At 35.8% G+C, this 20667-nt stretch overlaps 1 protein-coding gene across 3 annotated transcripts in view; it reads right to left on the bottom strand.

Moving 5' to 3' along the window:
* The window catches only part of LOC149793034 (uncharacterized), a 92947-nt gene that overhangs the window by 14636 nt on the left and 57644 nt on the right, over nt 1-20667 (bottom strand). For 2 of the 3 annotated variants that reach the window (XM_089966924.1, XM_089966927.1), the window contains exon 8: nt 7119-7187. In XM_089966924.1, the coding sequence (XP_089823050.1) occupies nt 7119-7187 (69 nt within the window). Of the gene's footprint in view, nt 1-7118; nt 7188-14094; nt 17682-20667 lie in introns of those variants that run through there. The other variant, XM_089966925.1, reaches the window with a different exon arrangement.

Below are 20667 nucleotides of genomic sequence, written 5' to 3' on the forward strand. Positions count from 1 at the left end.
CAAATAATGTAATGACTATCAAGTTTATAGTTTGTTAGGGTGGAGAACCTTCGAAACCATCGGCATCGTCAAATGATGTGGAATACTATTTAAGTTTAACTGTCAAATATATTTGGTTTAAATATACAATTAATAGTCCGTACCTTTAAATAAATCATGTGTGTGTGTGTGTGTGTGTGTGTGTGTGTGTGTGTGTGTGTGTTACACTCTTTTGTGTCAATAAAGCCAATTAAGAGTCAAATATTTATTTATAGAAATATAAACTTCATTTACAGGAATGGATGTTATGGAATGTGAAATATTTTAAGTATACGAATCATGTATGCATGCATACAGTAGCAATTGTTATATCCAGATAACAAAGTGCTCTTTTGGCAACGTTACACAATTAAGCCATTGAATAGAGTAAACATGATAAACAGTTATAAAGGATGTATTCATTTTGTATTGAAATAGTCCTGGTTACTCATGTGCTTATGTATTATACTCAACAACAGGACACATTCTTTCAAGTTACATATAATGGATAAGCAATCGAAAGACAGGACACAAGTTTTCAAAACTGACCTATACGCATACATGTTTTTTTTTTGTATATAATTGTGAACAGAATAATTACAAAGCTAACTTTTGCCCATGGTTGTTAGCCGAAAACAGGATGTTTACAAGCAATGGAGTTCGTTATATTCCAGGTCCAGTCTTGTTTACAATCAGACCGGAATTTCCTGTTGAAGTGATTCACATTATGTTACGTTTAGGTCAAGTGAAATTGTGAATAAATAGCAATTAGGAAAACAAATAACTGATTCATATTTTAGATCAGTGACTGAGAAGCCGTTGATTAGAGTTTGCAACCGTGCTGTAATTTGAGAATAATTATTTATATAAATCATTTATTATAATTTTTAAAGTGCTCATTGCTTATTTGGATGAATACGTTACTCTGGATTCATTTAAGGACATTATGTACGGCATTACTGTGCTGTTTCAGAACATTCAAAACCATTGGAATTCATTCGGAACATTTTATATTTTTGGTCTTGAATAGGACATTTTGGATTATCTAATATTAAATTCACAAAACTTTTAAGTGTGTCTTGAATATTCACTTTGTATTGAAGATAAATCAACTGCTTGTTGATTTTACTAATTACTCAATTCTTTGTTTCACGTCTTTCTGTTTCTTATGTTAAGACCTCAAGTAGTGATGTGAATGATGTGATTTTTATTTTTAACGTAGCTTTAACAATTTTTCAGTCATATCGCTACGATGTCTGCAATGTGTCAGTTTATTATGATGTCTAGCACTGGGACATTTTGCCGCTGACATTATCCTGACACCAGGCCGACCAGTCCTAACACTAACCTGTTAATGCTGAACGCCAAGCGAGGCAGCTGTTAGTACCATTTTTTTGTTGTTGTAAATCTCTGGTATGACTCGGCCGGGGATCGAACCCACGACCTCCCGCATCCGAGGCGGACGCTCTAACCACTAGGCCACAGGAGCGGTTAAGTCGTAAGATTATGTTAAAACGCATAATGTAGGAGTTACTTTTGTGCCGTTTATATCTTTTAAAGATTGATAAAACAACTCTTTCATTGTAAATAAAACATATTCTATTATATTTAAGTCAAGAAATCATGACATAATGTTAGCCTGTATATGAGTACACACTACTAGTGACGTACAAAATTATAAATGTTTTCAGACATTAAAATGTATATTTGAAACCTGAAGGAAGCCTTGAAAGTGAGCAACATGAAAAAAGATTCAAATGTATTTGCCTTCACTCACTGTTCACACTCAAATGACAAAAACAGTGCAGGCATACATTTCGAGTGCAAAAGGTCCTTAGGAGAGCGTTTTTTTTTTTAGAAAGAAAACCCTTTGAAGAAACAAACATAAGAAATTTCGGCCTGGAATTGTGAAATAAATGGTCAAGCGCTTTCGAGATCCAAAGATCACCTTTTCAAGGCAGAAAACCCAATCTAATTAGGCTTACAAACACACACAAAAATATATATTCACACAATGTTGTGTTACTGAACCCAAAACCAACGGATATAATCCGAATAACTCCTACAAAGCAAAACACAGTATACTGGGAACCATTTACACGATGGCAAATTATGTATTTCACGTAACATTTTGCAATAAATCCTATTTTAACGACTTTTTTTCAAAGTAAGAACTGTAATGACCAATGTCATTATTTTCCCAAGGTATGTTCTACATTGCATTATTCCAATTAATTGACATTATGCTCAAACATAAAATAGGAAGGTCATGTCACAGTACTTCACGAATTTCCTGCGATTTTCTTCAAAACTGAGCCAGCCAACCCTAACAGTCCATCAGCTGTCGCAAGATTGCCACTAAGTATCCACATCTTGCATATCCACAATATAGAATCCACATCTTGCATATCCACAATATAGAATCCACATCTTGCATATCCACAATATAGAATCCACAGCTTCCAATTCAACACTGATCTCGTCAAATCCATCACAGTAGTGCACTGACAGATCATCTTGGTGTGTTTGATCAAGATACTATCTCAGCGCCATACACATAATACATAGTTTAAGATAGTTTAGTCTCTTGCTAGTTTGGATCCGTTTCCCTCTAGGGGTGAGAACGTTGTCTCAAAAATTCCATGAAAACTAGATTGCGAGGGTTCAAACACAAGATCCATGAAAAGCGCTTGAGCTTTGGCTTTGATATCGAATCATTTCAATGCATCAAAGACTATATCTGTGTATTAGTTGTGGATGCTAGTAAGTTATTATTTTATTTAAGAACTGAATATTGGTTTGTCAAATCATCTGGAATTATTTTGAATTCTTTCATGTCCTGCTGAATAATTTAGTTTAATACAAGTTTTCCGAATCAACTCCAGTAATACAATTTTTAACCAAATATTAAATCTTTTCCTTATGATTTCTGACGAACTCAGTATTGGTGTTTTACTTGTGCTAATATCATTGTTCTGATGTTGCTTTTTAGACCTTCCCTCTACTAGTATTAAAAAGAAATATTTCCATTCAATCTTTCTAATAGCATCAAAAATAAGTTTATTTTACAAATATAAGTATATTTAATATTAATACATTTCAGAAACCTATATAAGGAATAATTAAATTAAATTCATCATCTGCAATTATATTACTCATATCCTGCCAGGATGATTCATCTGAAGTTTCCGTACTTATATAATTATTCTTTGACGCATTGTGCCTAAAATCATTATTTGGGTAAATACTACATAAACGAAAATATTTTCATATTTGATCATATCAATTTTGTTATTAATCGAGTGAAAAACGTTGTTTCCAGATAGCGAGGCTGATAATATCGTCCTGTTGTGGAAGGTAGATGTGGCATCTAGACAGTGAATTTATTACTTTTGATAATATCATCGTCCACGGAAGATGTATATGACATCTACATGCAGATTTTAATATTTATGATGACATCGTCCTCGACGAAAGGTATATATGAACACTAAACACTGGTTTTAATACTTTTGGTAAATTATTATGTAAAGAACTACCCGCATACTACATCTACTGTTCCTAGCTAATTGCTTAATTAACCCGCTTCAGCAAGAAATTAATATCTGATTTACTCTAAACATGCTATTATCGATGTTTAAATAGAGACTACACTGCTCAGGTACATAATACGAATTATAAACAAAGGGCTTCAGTATAATATATTTTCATGCTTTTTACCAATTTTGCCATATAATCCAAAGTAGCAGGTTTAATAAAGACCAAACTGTCAGCTGGAATAAGTAGTAAAACTATCGCCATATCTTTGTAGTTATACTTTTTCATTTAGGACAACTATGAAATACAGACAGATAAATAGAAGGTCTACCAGCATGGATGGAAAAAACAAGCATACGTGGATGTACCAGTATTATTGTCGATATCTTGCAGTCTTGACAAATAAAAAAAAAACTAGCATTCGTAAGCTATGGCAGAAACGAAAAGTTCATAAAATTGTGCAAAAGATCAATATAACCATATAATCACGCAGTTATTTTTTGTTTGGGGTGGGTATGCTTTCAAATTTTATTTTCATTTAATTTTTTTTGGCGAACTGTCAACTTTAAAGATAATGTGAGTGCACTCTAGTGAAATGTAAAAACAGTCTATAAAAGAGACATGATCTTTGTCAGTAATCCAATGGTGCTGCTGATAAATATATGATATTATCATTTTAATCAAGGAGCATTCAATTAATTATGTGAAGATTTATCGAAATGAATTTCTCAACAACAGAAAGATTTCACAAACAGCAAATATTCATTTTCAAACTAATAAAAGTTTGCTTGATTGTCCAATGCTGCATTTAAGAAAGTTCCTTTACGAAGAAATTTAACACGCTATGTTATTAATGTAACACCAAATATACGTAAAACTAACAGCACTACTCACTATATTACCAATCGCTAAATACGTTGATGTTTTTTTTTAATTAAATGTCTTCCCATTTGAATATTTGATTTCAAATTTCAGTCTGGGCGATCATACATGCATAAGTACAGGCAGATTAATACAGATGAAATATGATAAAAGAAAAAAAAAAGAAAGCCATTCAGAAAGATGGAAACCATTAAATTTTGGAGAATAATGATAATTCCAGCTTCCTCGTGACTGAGAAGGAGACCAAATGTTGCGTACATATTTTAAACACAATGATAATTCCAACTTCCTCAATACCGAGAAGGAGACCAAATGTTGCGTACGTATTTTAAACACAATGATAATTCCAGCTTCCTCGGTACTGAGAAGGAGACCAAATGTTGCATACGTATTTTAAACACAATGATAATTCCAGCTTCCTCGTGACTGAGAAGGAGACCAAATGTTGCATACGTATTTTAAACACAATGATAATTCCAGCTTCCTCGTGACTGAGAAGGAGACCAAATGTTGCATACGTATTTTAAACACAATGATAACTCCAGCTTCCTCGGTACTGAGAAGGAAACCAAATGTTGCATACGTATTTTAAACACAATGATAATTCCAGCTTCCTCATGACTGAGAAGGAGACCAAATGTTGCATATGTATTTTAAACACAATGATAATTCCAGCTTCCTCATGACTGAGAAGGAGACCAAATGTTGCATACGTATTTTAAACACAATGACAATTCCAGCTTCCTCGTGACTGAGAAGGAGACCAAATGTTGCATACGTATTTTAAACACAATGATAACTCCAGCTTCCTCGGTACTGAGAAGGAGACCAAATGTTGCATATGTATTTTAAACACAATGAAAATTCCAGCTTCCTCGTGACTGAGAAGGAGACCAAATGCTGCATACGTATTTTAAACACAATGATAATTCCAGCTTCCTCGTGACTGAGAAGGAGACCAAATGTTGCATACGTATTTTAAACACAATGAAAATTCCAGCTTCCTCGCGACTGAGAAGGAGACCAAATGTTGCATACGTATTTTAAACACAATGATAATTCCAGCTTCCTCGGTACTGAGAAGGAGACCAAATGTTGCATACGTATTTTAAACACAATGATAATTCCAGCTTCCTCGTGACTGAAAAGGAGACCAAATGTTGCATACGTATTTTAAACACAATGATAATTCCAGCTTCTGCGGTACTGAGAAGGAGACCAAATGTTGCATACGTATTTTAAACACAATGATAATTCCAGCTTCCTCGTGACTGAGAAAGAGACCAAATGTTGTGTACGTATTTTAAGCACAATGATAATTTGGTCCCAAATATGAAGATCTATAGTAGTGAACAACGCGTAAAACGATAACAACAATACAATATTAGGATAACGGTAACAACAATAAAATGTAAGGATAACGGTAACAACAATGAAATGTAAGGATAAAGGTAACAACAATAAAATGTAAGGATAACAGTAACAATCAATGCTAACAATGTCTCTTTTCAATTACTGAAGCTGGCAAATGGTGGTATGTGAGGGTATTTGTTGGTCATGAACGAGAGCAACGGTATAACGGCAGGTAAAAGTTGGTGGCAGAATTTATTCTAAAATGTAAGGTAAAGTGAGAACAATAACTAGTTAGGCAACAGTAGTATAGTTAGGCAACAGTAGTATAGTTAGGCGAAAGTAGTACAGAAACGGCTGATTCTAGACCTCGTGTTCATATTATTAATAAGAACGGTATTGAGCATGTTGATTTCTAAACCATATCGGGATCGGATTTTCAGAGCCACTTGTACATTGAATGAAAAACAAGTCGACAGTTAAGTGTGTATAAAGTGGATTTCATAAACACATGTGCTGAATGCTTACGTAATACTGCCTGAAAACCAAATTATCATCTCGTGTGTGTGTGTGTGTGTGTGTGTGTGTGTGTGTGTGTGTGTGTGTGTTTCGGATGAGGTACGAAATCAGTTGCCGAAAGCTTCTGTGCTAGTCCGTGGAAAAAAATACCATCTAATATAGGGAATTAAGACAGAAGCTGAACTACTGAAATGGTGTTAATTAGTACACCACATTTCACTATTAATAGGCATAATATTCTAGAATCACTCACATCACGCTAAACGCGATGAAACAGTCATACAAAGCCTAATTGCGCAAAATAATTTCAAATGTTTTACATTTAAACAAATATCAGTAAAACATGTACTGAAAAATTGTTAGTTAAAAATATAATATACTTGATTTACCGATTCCAAAGCAAGGCACGAATACTACGCAAATTGAAGAGGATACAGTACCATGATGACTTAGAAAGGTCACGGTCGCAAATTGAAAATAAAGTTCTTTGAAGGTCATCTACCTTAGAGAATCTCTATGGATGGGCGATGGAGCAATACATACCTGGTAAACACATTAGACAGGCGTGCTAGGAAAAAAAGACGGGTTTAAAAAATTTTGGTCGACGTGCGAGAGGTTGGTGACACAAAGTGGATTTAAAAGTAGATTTGAAGATATCAATATTATTTCAATCATCTCTCTTAAGACTATTCACTTTGCCACCGTGTCCCTATAAGGATTGGTGCCGTTATTTGTGTTGTGCAAAGAAACATTAAATTTCATTTTCCGCAATGGGCAAAGGTGACAGCCTTGGTAAATATTGTGTCACTTACCATTATCTGCATTTTTATTTCCTTTCTGACACCGTCTCTCTTTTGACTTCAGTGCTTTTCTTACCAAATCTATAAGAAACAAAGAAAGATAAAGTGACACATTGTGTTGACAAAACATTATAAAATAATGGATAAATGTTGTTTAAATGAATCAGTCAGTTGAGAAAACATGATCTAGAACAAAAGCATAAAAGCCACACACAAAAAAACAAAGCAAAAACAATATGCACACCGAGCATAATAAATCTTCGAGACTGGAAGCCTCTAGTATCATACAGCTGAAAATTACATCGACGGATGGTACAAAATACAGCTTACACCTCCGTCGGAACATATACCTTTCTTTTCCTTCTTTTCTATTATTTTGGTTCACTACGCATTGTTGATAATTTAAACGATTTGGTATGTATATGGTGTATGCGTATAGTGCTGTACATCGAGAGAGCGTGTCGCGTGCACACATGTTGTGGTGTATGCGTATACGGTATATCGAAAGAGCATGTAGCGCGTACACGTGTCATAATGTATGAGTATGCGGTTTATATCGATAGAAAATTTCGCAGGTATACGATATATTGAGTGAGCGTGTCGTGCGTACATATTTTGTGATGCATGCGTATATGGTAGATCGAGCAAGCGTGTAGGGTGCGCACATATTGCCGTGTATGCGTATACGATATATGGAGAGAGAGAGCGTGTAGTGTGTACACACGTGTCACATGTACACATGTTGTGGATTATGCGTATACGGTATATTGAGAGGTCCTGTCGCATGCACACATCCGGTCTAGCGGTGTATGCGTATACACTATATGGAGAGAGCGTGCAGCGTGTACACATGTTGTGGTGTATGCGCATACAGTATATCGAGAGAGCGGGTCGCGTGTACACATGTTGTAGTTTATGAGTATATGGTATTAGAGAGCGTGTCGCGCGTGCACAGATTGTGGTGCATGAGTGTGTAGCGTGTACGCAAGTTTTGGTGTATGTGTATACGGTATGTCGAGGGAGCGTGTCGCTTGAACACATGTTGTGGTGTATGCGTATACGGTATATCGTGATAGCGTGTGACCGTGTCGCGGTGTATGTATATACGGTACACATGTTATGCTGCATGTGTATACTGTATATTGAGCGTATGCACATATTTCAGTAGCTATTGAGGATCATGACTTTATCTAAGAATGTAATCATTATTATCATAACGTTGTTGTTGTTGTTGTGGGGTTTAACGCCATTTTTCAGCACACGAGAGGATATGCATGGCGGCCAGTATTAATGGCGGAAGAAGAACCATGGAAAACCCCGGGAAGAACCACCGACCCACGAGAAGCTACTGGCAAGCTTTCTCACATACTGGCCGAATATTAGACTCGAACCCATGCAGACAGAGGTGAGATGGCAGTGATCCGTAAAGGAAACCGCTTTAGACCACTCGGCCACTCGGAACCCCTTATCATAACGTATTTCTATGGAACATTAACGAGATCCAAAATAGTACATTCCACCACTAAGGGTACTCTAGGAAGCATCATTCGGATGTATGAATTATTTCCATAGTGTTGGGGCTATACATGCCTTTCTTATTCCAGTGCTATAATGTGAAGGAATGTGTGATACCTTCTGACTGTCCTTGACTCAATCTCCACTTAAACCTATCTGCAAGAAACAAGAGATTGCAATATTTTCATTTACCTCCCTTGACGGTCTAGGAGGGGATCTAAGGTTTACATAAAGTAACATTTATTTTGGTACACATTCATTGCAAACTCCCTCACCTCCATAATATGTCACGAGTTTCAGGTCGTGACACCAGAGTCACTGGAGGACACATGAAATATAATTTGTGGGCATTCGCCATGTCAAACCATCAAAGTTGCCCTAGTTAGATCTGCTAAATGGTAATATCTTGTTTTGATACAGAATATAAAGCTAACAGTGAAGACAATACAACTTCGACAAAATAACTGATGAAATATAACTTCTATTGTTCATTTTTCACCAAAATGTCGGTTATATTTTTTCTAAGAAAACGTATATAGTCTTTTTGTTTTGGAAAACAAATATGGAGTTTAAGATAACTGGTTGTAATTATCTTGATTAAATATATGCAACTGTTATGTATATTTGATTTAATTATATCTGATTTAATATATATTTATTTCAATTTAATTGTTTGTTTGTCAGTTTTTTTATTTTTTTATTTTTCATTACATGCTAGTGTAATGTAAATTTATTCACTGGAGATGATACTTTTTCCATAAAATAGTTTGACCTTGGTTGTTCGTTTTAGTAAACACCAGATGTTGACCTGGATCATAACCTTGATTCAAAATTTAGTAACAGCCACAACAAGTTCTTTTTTTATTTATTTTTACTGTAGGACTTATAAGAGTGAGATCGAGGCTGTATTGAATACGTGACCCTAGACTTGTAAATAGTTTTTGGTGAAGTAAACAACTTTTATTCTCGGAGTAAAATGATTGGGTCTTATCAAGAACATACAGGGGCTACGTGATTTTTTTAAAATATGTAAACAAGACAACGTGACCCTTATCCGGGGTGTAAAATTAAAGTTTTAAACCATCGTATTAGAGAAGTAAACACAGTTGGGCTTTTTTCTTTACACTGGAAGGGGTTGTGTTGTTTGGAGTTATTTCATATTACTTGGACTCAAAACGATTAATTCTTTTTTCTTGGAAAATACGTGTGCTCATATGAGATTCTTGAACAAAGACAGCTCTTATAAAAATTTATTCAGATATCCAAAACCGGAGCGATATTTCTTGTTTCTACAAGGAACTGTGGACTTCAACTCTACAGGTTACAGCATACGTCAAGTCTTCCATCTTGGATTCTTCGTCGGGACTTGAACTTAAAATCATTAGAATATTTTATTATTAGGACTTCTAAAATTTTATTAGTGGATTATTCTTGGATTATTTTTGGAGTTGATTCTTAAAACCATAAGTTTATACATTTTCATTTTTACAGAATTTTTCCAGGGAAATAAATTATTATATTTTTCAAAGCTTGTTATTTTCACTCTTTCTTGTGTTACTGTTTATTCGAGCCTAAACACGTAACACAATGCATACAAAAATAGAACAAATTTCTGCTGTCGTTTCTAAGCTGAACAAGTTGGAAAAAAGCTTAAACAAGAAACTTCAGGCATAATTAGCAACAACAATAACACGAACAAAACGCAACAATAGCATAACAAAAGGACACTAAATTTAAAAAATGTTTAACTTTGAATATGTTTCTTTCCACACAAATGTGGAACAAATTGTTTCTTCTATTTTTGCGATTCATATAACAATATACTCAGTGAACCATTCGTGTCATTTGGTTTGTCAAAAACGTACGAATTTATAAAACATTGCTCATTTTTCACCAAAAGGTCTGCTATTTTTGTTTCCGTTGCTGTTGTTGTTGTTGTTGTTATAGGGTTTAACGCCATGTTTCAGTACAAGATAGGCTATACATGGCGGCCAGTATGTTTCCGTTGCAATTAAACGCACAATTAACCAAAATGTTTCGCGGCTCGCGTCAGAATTGTAACCCAAGGGTAGTGGGTGGGGTAATCCCCATCCCGCCACTGCGTGTCCTTGTTTATGTTGTTTTAACGGCACTGTAAGGACTACGCTGGCTATATCATGCCAAGGATATAAAAGCGAAGTGTCTATGCAAAGAACACATCTTTTGCAGCCCACCCAGGCTGTCCTGGCCGGGTATTAAACAAGCAATCCTTGGATTACGAATCCAATGTTCTACAACTACAAAACTGAACTACAACGGCTGATGTTTCATTCAGAACCAACACAGACATCATACTAAGTCTGTTCCTGAAGACCCCATACTGATAATTCCATGAATTCAGGTGGAGAAGCGATAGTAAGATTTTCAAGACGACAGCTGATGTGACAATAATGAATGTCCTGGGGTACCATTTTTCTTTAGCGCTAAATATACATCATCAATAGAATTACCATGACGTCTCCATGCCGATTTGACTTTCCGTTAACGAGTAGTTATAGCAAGATTTTCAGGATGGATGCCATGGTTGTCCTAATGGACATCTGATGGGCACCATCGTCATTAGGACCTGGAAAACATCGTAATAAGACTTTACGTGAAAAACCCATTTTATTAATGACCATCCACTCAGACACTGTATCGATGACATGAGTTTCAAGATGGTCTTTTCATTTAGGAGCAACTAGATTTTATGACAAGTCTTAATAGAGAAAATGTCACGTCAATAGGAGTCCCCGTTCAAGTGAAATGAGAGGAATTTCAAGATGGCTGCCGTGACGGCCATATTGAATACTTGATCGGCACCAATGTCATTGTTAGGACCAAATAGAAATCATAATAAGTCTTTCAGTAAGCCTGCTAGTATTAATATCCATTTGGAAGGAGTAGCAACAACAATATTTTCAAGATTGCCGTTGTGAGGAAGTTAATGGAGGTCCATGTAAAGTCCTGTTCATTTAGGATCAACTAGATTTTATAAGATTATCCGTTCAAGAGGAATAGCCACAACACGAATTTTAAGATGACTAGAGATCATGGATATGGAACATGACCCATCCTAAGGCCATGTGCAAATAAAGACAGTATAATAACAGGTGTGCAAAACGTCCAAATAAAGAGAGTATAATAACAGGTGTGCAAAATGTCCAAATAAAGACAGTATAATAACAGGTGTGCAAAATATCCAAATAAAGACAGTATAATAACAGGTGTGCAAAATGTCCAAATAAATAGAGTATAATAACAGGTGTGAAGAATATCCAAATAAAGACAGTATAATAACAGGTGTGCAAAATGTCAAGCAGCCAAACTGTTTAAAATGTAATCTTGCTATCGGTAGGTGTTTTTATTTGAAAACAAGGGCTAAAATTATTAGATACTCGTGTTATTTGTGAAAAACAATTTCATTAATTTTTGTCCATATGTAAAACTGCTGGGTTAATTCCCCCCCCCCCAGTTTCCTAAAAGAAAGAAAATAAAAGAGAGAGTCAACTGTAATGATAATAATAATAATAACTAAAAACTGTAATCTTAACTTTATTGCTTTGCTTTTACTCAAAAAGTTATATTTGTGCTGATATCTTGGAATGTATGCAGGGCAACATCAACGAGAAAGAAAACGGAGATCTCGTGTTCGTTTGTATCTGGCATGGACCCTATTTGTTATACGTTAGATAGGGTAACTGAGGCACGAACAAACATTTGCTGGATTGTTGCAAACAGGCGGATTATTATGCATTATTACATCATTCATACTTTGCCATATCAATTAGATTTAAACATTATGATTAATATTTCACCGGAAGAATGGAATCATGCGACGAATCGATGAATACATTCGCGTACAAAACGTATACAGTGACAGTGTGATATCAGTGGTTGTAAACAACAAAGAGGATGACGTTTACTGTATTGCGAATCTGAATATGAATCATATAATTATCTAGGCTATATTTATTAGCGCTTGTAGTTAATATTCTTGATTTTGGCAGACAGTTATGTGTTTGCTTTGCCGCTGTTATAGAATATGCTTGTCCCAAAGTGCTTGATAATGAAAAGAAGTCCCACCATAGACTGAAAGCGCATCATATATCTTAGTTACATACAGCTATGAAATGTGATCTTCAAATTGTAGATAAAATATTTTATCAAATGAAATGTCAGCATCTGTGCAAAATGGAGCTGGAATACTGCAAATATACCGTGAGGTTATTAAGCTTCATTTGTTATGACGAACTATTTTTAGAATCTATGTTCATAAAATAGTTTATGTCAAGAAGACGATTTACTGATTACGATGTATTCATATGCAAATAAAACGACATAGATATGTCAATATACCGGCATGTCTACATCATAATGTCAACACGTTGTAATCCACGTGTCAATAAGACGACATAGCTATATCAATATGCCTTCATGTCTACGTCATATTCTCAACACATTGTAATCCACCTGTGAATAAGACGACATAGCTATATGAAAATATGCCGGCACGTCTACATCATAATGTCAACACGTTGTAATCCACTTGTCAATAAGACGACATAGTTATATCAAGATGCCGGCATGTCTACGTCATATTCTCAACACATTGTAATCCACTTGTGAATAAGACGACATAGCTATATGAAAATATGCCGGCACGTCTACCTCATAATGTCAACACGTTGTAATCCACTTGTCAATAAGACGACATAGTTATATCAAGATGCCAGCATGTCTTCTACATTAAAATGTCAACACGCTGTAATTCACTTGTCAATAAAACGACATAGCCATATCAAAATATTCCGGCATATCTACATCATAATGTCAACACGATGTAATCCACATCTCAGTACGATGATACAGATATATCAACTGCTGGCATGTCTACATAATCACGTCAACATTTTGTAATCGATAACTCGTTTTGCTGACTTGAGCTGTCGTTCTGATCAGGAATTAGACAGAAAAATATTTCACCTTGACAAGTGCAGCTTAATAATAATTCATTAAAATACAATTGTGCTTAGAACAGCCCTAAAGGAATAGGTCTCAAGTTCTTTCGCGTCTCCTGAGTAGTGATCAACTGGCAAGGCCATCTTCAGCTGTTAAGCCAAGCCCAAAACATTTAATCGAATTCCAAGCGTATTTTGAACAATGATATGAAACAATCGACATTTGTACCAGAAAGTGTGGCAAAATTACGGCGTCCTCACGCATGCGTGTATCTACATTGAAAATAAAGTATAGACGAAAACGCAAGGTTAAAAGTAAAATTACACGCTCACATCCTTACATAGTGCGTAACGATAACAAGAAAATAGTTTTGTAATATGTTTTGACTTGCCCGTGTTCTTATTTCCTTATATTTTAACATGAGTGAGAATTTTGTATTTGACAGTACTGGAAATATTTGTGTGACATGGGGGAATGAAAACCAAGGAAGTGATTTATATATATACATTTAATTTATTCCGTTTAGTTGGAATATCACAAATTAACAATGAGTGTAAAACTCAACATGGCATACAAAATCTAAAAGAAAGAAGATACGATTCCCTAGTGAGTGTACAACTCAACATGGCATACAAAATCAGAAATAAAGAAGATACGATTCCCATGAGTGTACAACTCAACATGGCATACAAAATCTAAAATAAAGAAGATACGATTCCCAGTGAGTGTACAGCTCAACATGGAATACAAAATCATCATTCCCCATGATAGTCCAGAAACATAAGCAGTTATTCTTCAAGTTATGAATTTACCATTTTCTTGCGAACAGTGTACAAACTGATGTACCAACCTACACATACTGTTTTCCTGACACAGATGATTCCCCATATGCCTCTATAACCGATGAGCAGAAGGAGCAAATAATCTTTGAGGGGTGTGTGTGTGTGTGTGTGTGTGTGTGTGTGTTACAGAACATTACATTGTATCGATGTCCGTAAGAACATGATATCGTATCGTTGTCCGTCAGAATATGACATCGTATCGTTGTCCGTCAGAATATGACATCGTATCGTTATCCGTCAGAACATGACATTGTATCGAAGTCCATTATACCAGACAGCTCGATTTTAATCAGATATATATAATGTGTGTGTGTGTGTCTTATTTGACTCGATTATCTGATAAATTAGACGATGTACATGTCAATAAAGTTCTTTTTACAATCCAGACTTAAAATTACTTTTTGTTTGTATTATCAAATAATGTGAGAGTCACAACGTCACTGGTTAAACTCGAAAGTATTTATGCAAATATTTGTTTATTTATTGTTTTATAAAAGTATAAATGTCAGAAATTGTAGAATAAAACCATATTCGTCGATGAGTTTTGTAAGAAAAATATATCCTCTCATCTCTTACTGTTTGAAGAGGTGTACCTGTTTACATATCTGGTGACTGAGAAGAGCATCTACATTTGTAAACAGTGTTCTGCTTTTGTTAATATATAATATTTACTTTACTGTCAAAAATGAACAGGATACGTTTTCTCTGCTTGTCCAATATCTGACAAATCAGGACTCAATCTAGCCAAATTTGTTACAAATGCATTATGTTAAAAACGTAGTTAATGTTATCCACAAATCAGGTAAATGTTGTGGAAAGAGCAATCCACTGATGTATCGTCATATACTTATGTCATGGGAGTTTCTGCAACTATCCACATATACGTATATCAAAAACATGTAAAAGATTTCTGCCTTTTATTGGATTGTATGCATTGGATGAAAGTTACATTTACAATTGGAAAACGTATATTTACTATTAGCAGTACAATTAGCTTACCTGACACATTCATGTGATGTTGGGCCATTTACCTTTGTATGAGACCATCAACACGTATATGCGGGAAAATACATTTAACCTTTTCATCTATGTTATCCTAACAACGAGAAGAATATAATATTGTGTATTATGGCACAAAAAAACTTGCTACAATTTATTAGCTTATTACCTGCTGCACATACATGGGCAATTAATAGCCTTCAAAGTAAATCTGAAAAGGTGTGTCTTTATTAAAATTGTACTCTTCTTTCATGTCGGGGTCATTTATTAAACTAATCAACATCACTAATGTCAGATACTTTACTTTTGATTGACAGATATTTGACCTTCGCACGTAGTGCTTTATCCAAGCAGTCAAACCGTTCCCATAATTCCTGCAGATATTTATAAGCGCCCTCGGTGTTAAGACGGTCACAAACATTTTCAAACTGCAGCATAAAGTCTTTAAATTCTATCTCTCTCTCCTCCTTGTAAAGTTTATCATAGAGTGTTACAAACATATCATACAAAATCCTGTTGATGGACCTAGTTTCCGATTTTCTTAGTGACTTTTTTTTAGACATTTTATTTTCTGGCAAGCAATCATCATCAAAAACATACACCCCTCTTTCTGCAAAATAGTTCTTTCTTAGAAAGAAACGCAAGGAAGCAACCACTGCGTCATCTAGACCTAGCTCAGAGAACATATCTGTCACGCGGTCAACAAAATATACACTCTCCTTCCCTTTTGCACATATTTCTGGGACATCCAAAAGACCAAGTATTCGTACAAGTTTAGGCCCAAATAGATCCGTAATTGGTATAGTTTTCTGATTCTTACCAATATCTTTTGTAAAGGACGTACCTTGCCTCTTATCAACATAAAAAGCTATACACCACTGCATTGCAGTATCCAGTTTCGGTAGAAACTGGTGAAAGTAGCATGTGAAGTTCAAACACGAATTTAACCGTAATGCCCCCTCATAGAATCTAAGAATCTTTTCCTCTGATTTTGCATACAATCTATCTTCAACCAAAGTTTTCACTTCCTTCCGAACTGCTGGCAGAATAAGATCGGAAAATGATCTTTGAAAATCTTTATCTTGACGAAACATAGTTACGTCTTTAGAAATCTTATCATATGTATGAAGAAGCTCGCCAGCCGAAAGCGCAAATTTGTCAACAACAAAGTAGACATGAGCGAAAAAATGATATCTTATCATCTGTAACTTCTCCGTCCAGCAACTAATATTCTGCTGAGTCAGCAGATAAACCAGGTTGACCTGCTGGATGAAGTAATCTGGTACAAATTTTCCCTGAAGGCCGATAATCAATCTATCCGTCATGTACAATACACAAACAGCAGGGTTGTTTTCCCAGATTTCGGCATTGATTATCTCACAAGCATGGAACAGTATGGATCTGAACAATTCAGAGTGCTCATGATGGACATCTTTGATATAGCCACGAATAATAAGTCTCCATAACTTATAACAATTTCTTTGATGACGAGATAACCCTTGTGAGATTAGCACTTTCTTGGCAGCATAGAACGAAAATGTCCATAATGTGTCATCGTTTTGTTCTTTTCTAGGGACGACTCTGCAGCCTTCAGAAATTATTCTCTTCAAAATGGCTTTATATGGCCATGCGTTTCTCCTATATCTACGTATATATTCCGCAGCTTCTCGTGGCCAAGGACAACGAAATGAAAGATCTGACGGTTCCTTTCCAAGCCATTCCGTATTTTCTAATCTTGCTGTATCAATCCTTACATGCCTAAGGAACGATATGCCGGACAAATTACGGCATACAAATTTTCCCCAAAGAGATGGATTTACGGGCCGAAGTCTCAGGACCGTCGAAATGCAATTCGACCTGTCAATTATTAGATCGATGTCCAAGTTGTCCTCTTCTGATTCTACAAGTAACGTATCCTTCGTCAAGATGTAGACAAAACCCTCGAAATCCAATTTCCATCCATCACTCTCCTTGTTGCTGCTGAAAAAATCTGTATAATGTGTACTCAACGTTGGAATCGGTAGACGTTCAAGTATAAATTCCTCTTTGCCAAATATCTGATAAGACCAATCAGGAAAATCCGCATCCTTGTATGGAATAGCCCTTCCAAGAGTAGGCATTAAATCTGGCCTCAGTAATAGCTTTATTATCTCCCGACAGAGAAAATTTAAGTGAAGAAATGGAACGCCACTCCTACGATCAACAGAGAAGTCGTCTGTTAGAATTACACCCAATTCATCTGAAACAGATGAAATATGGTCACTTTCACCAACTAGATGTATAAGCGTCACACAAGTTCACAATTACCATGCAAAGTCACTCATTCGGAACATTTCTGTCTACAGACTAAAAAGACGCTTCTATGTTTCCGGAAGTCTAAGTTAAAAATTTATACAATTAGTATTTTCGAATAGAATTGCCAACACGTGTATCTTTAGATTGGGTGTCCAGTCGACGACGCAAAACCATTTTGTTTCTTTGCTGATTCAAAAACATGGTTTCATGGTATGTTGCATACAAGCCAATAATGTTATTCTACAAATGCAAATTGAGATAAGTCGCCGATAAAAAGAAAAGAAATTTAAAACAAATGATGTCACTTATTCAAATGTAATAGTATTATATATTTGAAATGGGTATGCGTACATTAAGAATGCGTGGAAGAAGACTGAAAGGTCTAGACAGTGTGTTCACAGACTTGGAGCATGTTAATATATGTACCACTGAATGAAGTTACAAAGTACATGAATTCAGCAGATGGACGAAGACCTTTTAGCTGGACTCTTTACAAACAAAGTACATAATGAAGACAGCCTATTCTTTGAAAATCTTCATTAATGAATCCATTGGTGTTTCAACATTTTATAAGTCCTAAAACCTACATCACGTTAAACGTGAATAATATGTACAATATGATGACTCATCCCAAGAAAACCAGACAGTCGAAACCGATCCGATGGCCTATAATGGTTAGAGCGTTCAAGTCGGATGCGGGAGGTCGCGGATTCGAACCCCGGTCTTGTCATACCAAAGACTTTTAACAATGGTACTAGCAGCTACCACGCCTGGTGATCATCATTAAGTCTTTATGTTAGGACCGATCGGCCTCGTGTCACGATAATGTAACCGGGTGGGACATGATGCTACATGTCAGCGGCAAGATGTCCCAGTGCTAGACATTACTTTAAAATACCGAGCGGCAAACGTCACAGAGACATGATTAAAATTGTTAAAGCTAAGTTAAACATCCAAAACAAGCATACAAACAAACAAATCAGGCAGATGAACAGTATGTAACATAGTGTAATAAATTTGGAGTATGCGCATTTGGTTATAGCACCCCGTTTTAAAGAATTCTTAGATTTTTCTGATTACTTGTCTGATTATTGGAATCGGTACAATGGAAATATTCCTTAGCTCGAAATAATTAGCCAGTACTAGGAGCAAACGTCACGGAATGAAGTGGTAGTGAGTTTCCATGATAACATGGTTCACTAGTAGTGAATTCAGGTCAAAACTGAATGAATGTCCCTGGAATACCATAGTCCCTATTAAAATCTAGTGGTATACACTGGTGGTGTGACTGCAGGAGCAGTATTTACGGTAGAAAACCGGTAAATTACACAAAGGAATTCTTAATAAGAAGGGACTATGTAGATACCGTTTATGTCTCCATCGTGGTAAATGTGATGCAGTTTGACTGGCGAAATGTGCCTTGAAACCATGGATTGACTAGCCTAAGGTAGGGTATTTAAAATAGTTCCCCGATTTTAGGGGATAGCTGTATATTTTATACGGCTTGAACTGCTGGCGGTACGGAAAGTGGATGAAGAGAAACTATGCTCCTGATGTATATCTGGCAAGTTGTGAGACTTGTCGTCTTGCATCGATTTAGAGTAAATATTATGCACAGAATGGACACATCGGGCTTTCTAATTTACAACTGAAGTTCTATCGAACTCTTTGGAAATTTAGGGTAAACTTGTGACTTCTTGCGGGAATCGTACCAGGGTTTGACTCCGCTGGGTCAAGTAAAGACCCCTGGCTTGTAACAATAGAATAACCCGTACCCATAACAACATGATGAGAGATGAATAGTGCGTACCCTAGATTAACTCATCTCCAGAATACCCGACAGATGAACAGTATAATAATAATAATAATAATAATAATAATAATAATGAGGACTTTGTATAGCGCCTAATCTTTAGAAGCTCTAAGCGTTTTACAACATTAGACAACACCTATAAGATAAAAAAACATATAATACTATTATTACAAAAACAAACACCATGAAAATTAGAAAAACATCAAAAAATAAAAATCATGTTGACAAAAAATTTCAGGTAGGAAACATTATTAGGTCTTTAAGTTTGTTCTTGCAGTCGAAATAAATGAGTTTTGAGAGCCCTCCTGAATGTGATCAAAGTGTCTTTGCGTCTAAGTTCAGTGGGCAATTCATTCCACGTTGCTGGGCCCTGGTATGCAAAAGAACGCTGTCCATATCACTTTGTTTTCATAGTGGGAATAAATGAGTATACGATTGTCAGAAGAGGAGCGTAAGTATCTTGCTGGTGTGTACACATGGGTGAGATCGGATAGGTATGTTGGACTAGAGTCCGACAGTGAAACGTAGCACAGAGAACAAATTTTGTGTTTGATTCTGGATCAAATGGATGGCCAGTGTGGGGTACAGAGCAGCAGGGAGGTGTGCTTTGATCGTGATACTCTAAGTATGATCCGAGCAGCTGTGTTTTGAACTTTTTGAAGTTTCTGGAGTAGATATTGAGATGAACCAGACAGAATTGAGTTACAATAGTCCAGTCTTGAAAGTACTAATTAACACACAAGTGTTTTAGTGGCATCAACTGAAAGATATTTGCGAATTGAGCTGATGCGTCTCAGCTCAAGATATGCAGCCTTGCATATGTTCAAAGACATGTTGGTGCAATGTGAGAGTACTGTCCAGAGTAACACCTAAGTTTCGTACTGATTGTGTGAATTTAATGTTGGCGCTGCTGATATTTATTGTTTGAGGTAAAGGATGTGAATGAGAAAGTCTTTGTGTTGTGATCAGAATGGCCTCAGTTTTGTCATCATTCATCTGCAGCTTGTTACATGTCATCCATGATTTCACATCAGAAATGCACCTCTCTACACCTTGGATAGTAGCATCAACTTCAGTTGGGTGGCTACATTTATATATTTGGGTGTCATCAGCGTAC

Source organism: Sinohyriopsis cumingii, chromosome 8, assembly GCF_028554795.1.
Source record: "Sinohyriopsis cumingii isolate HCF-2022 chromosome 8, ASM2855479v2, whole genome shotgun sequence".
Lineage (NCBI taxonomy): Eukaryota > Metazoa > Mollusca > Bivalvia > Unionida > Unionidae > Sinohyriopsis > Sinohyriopsis cumingii.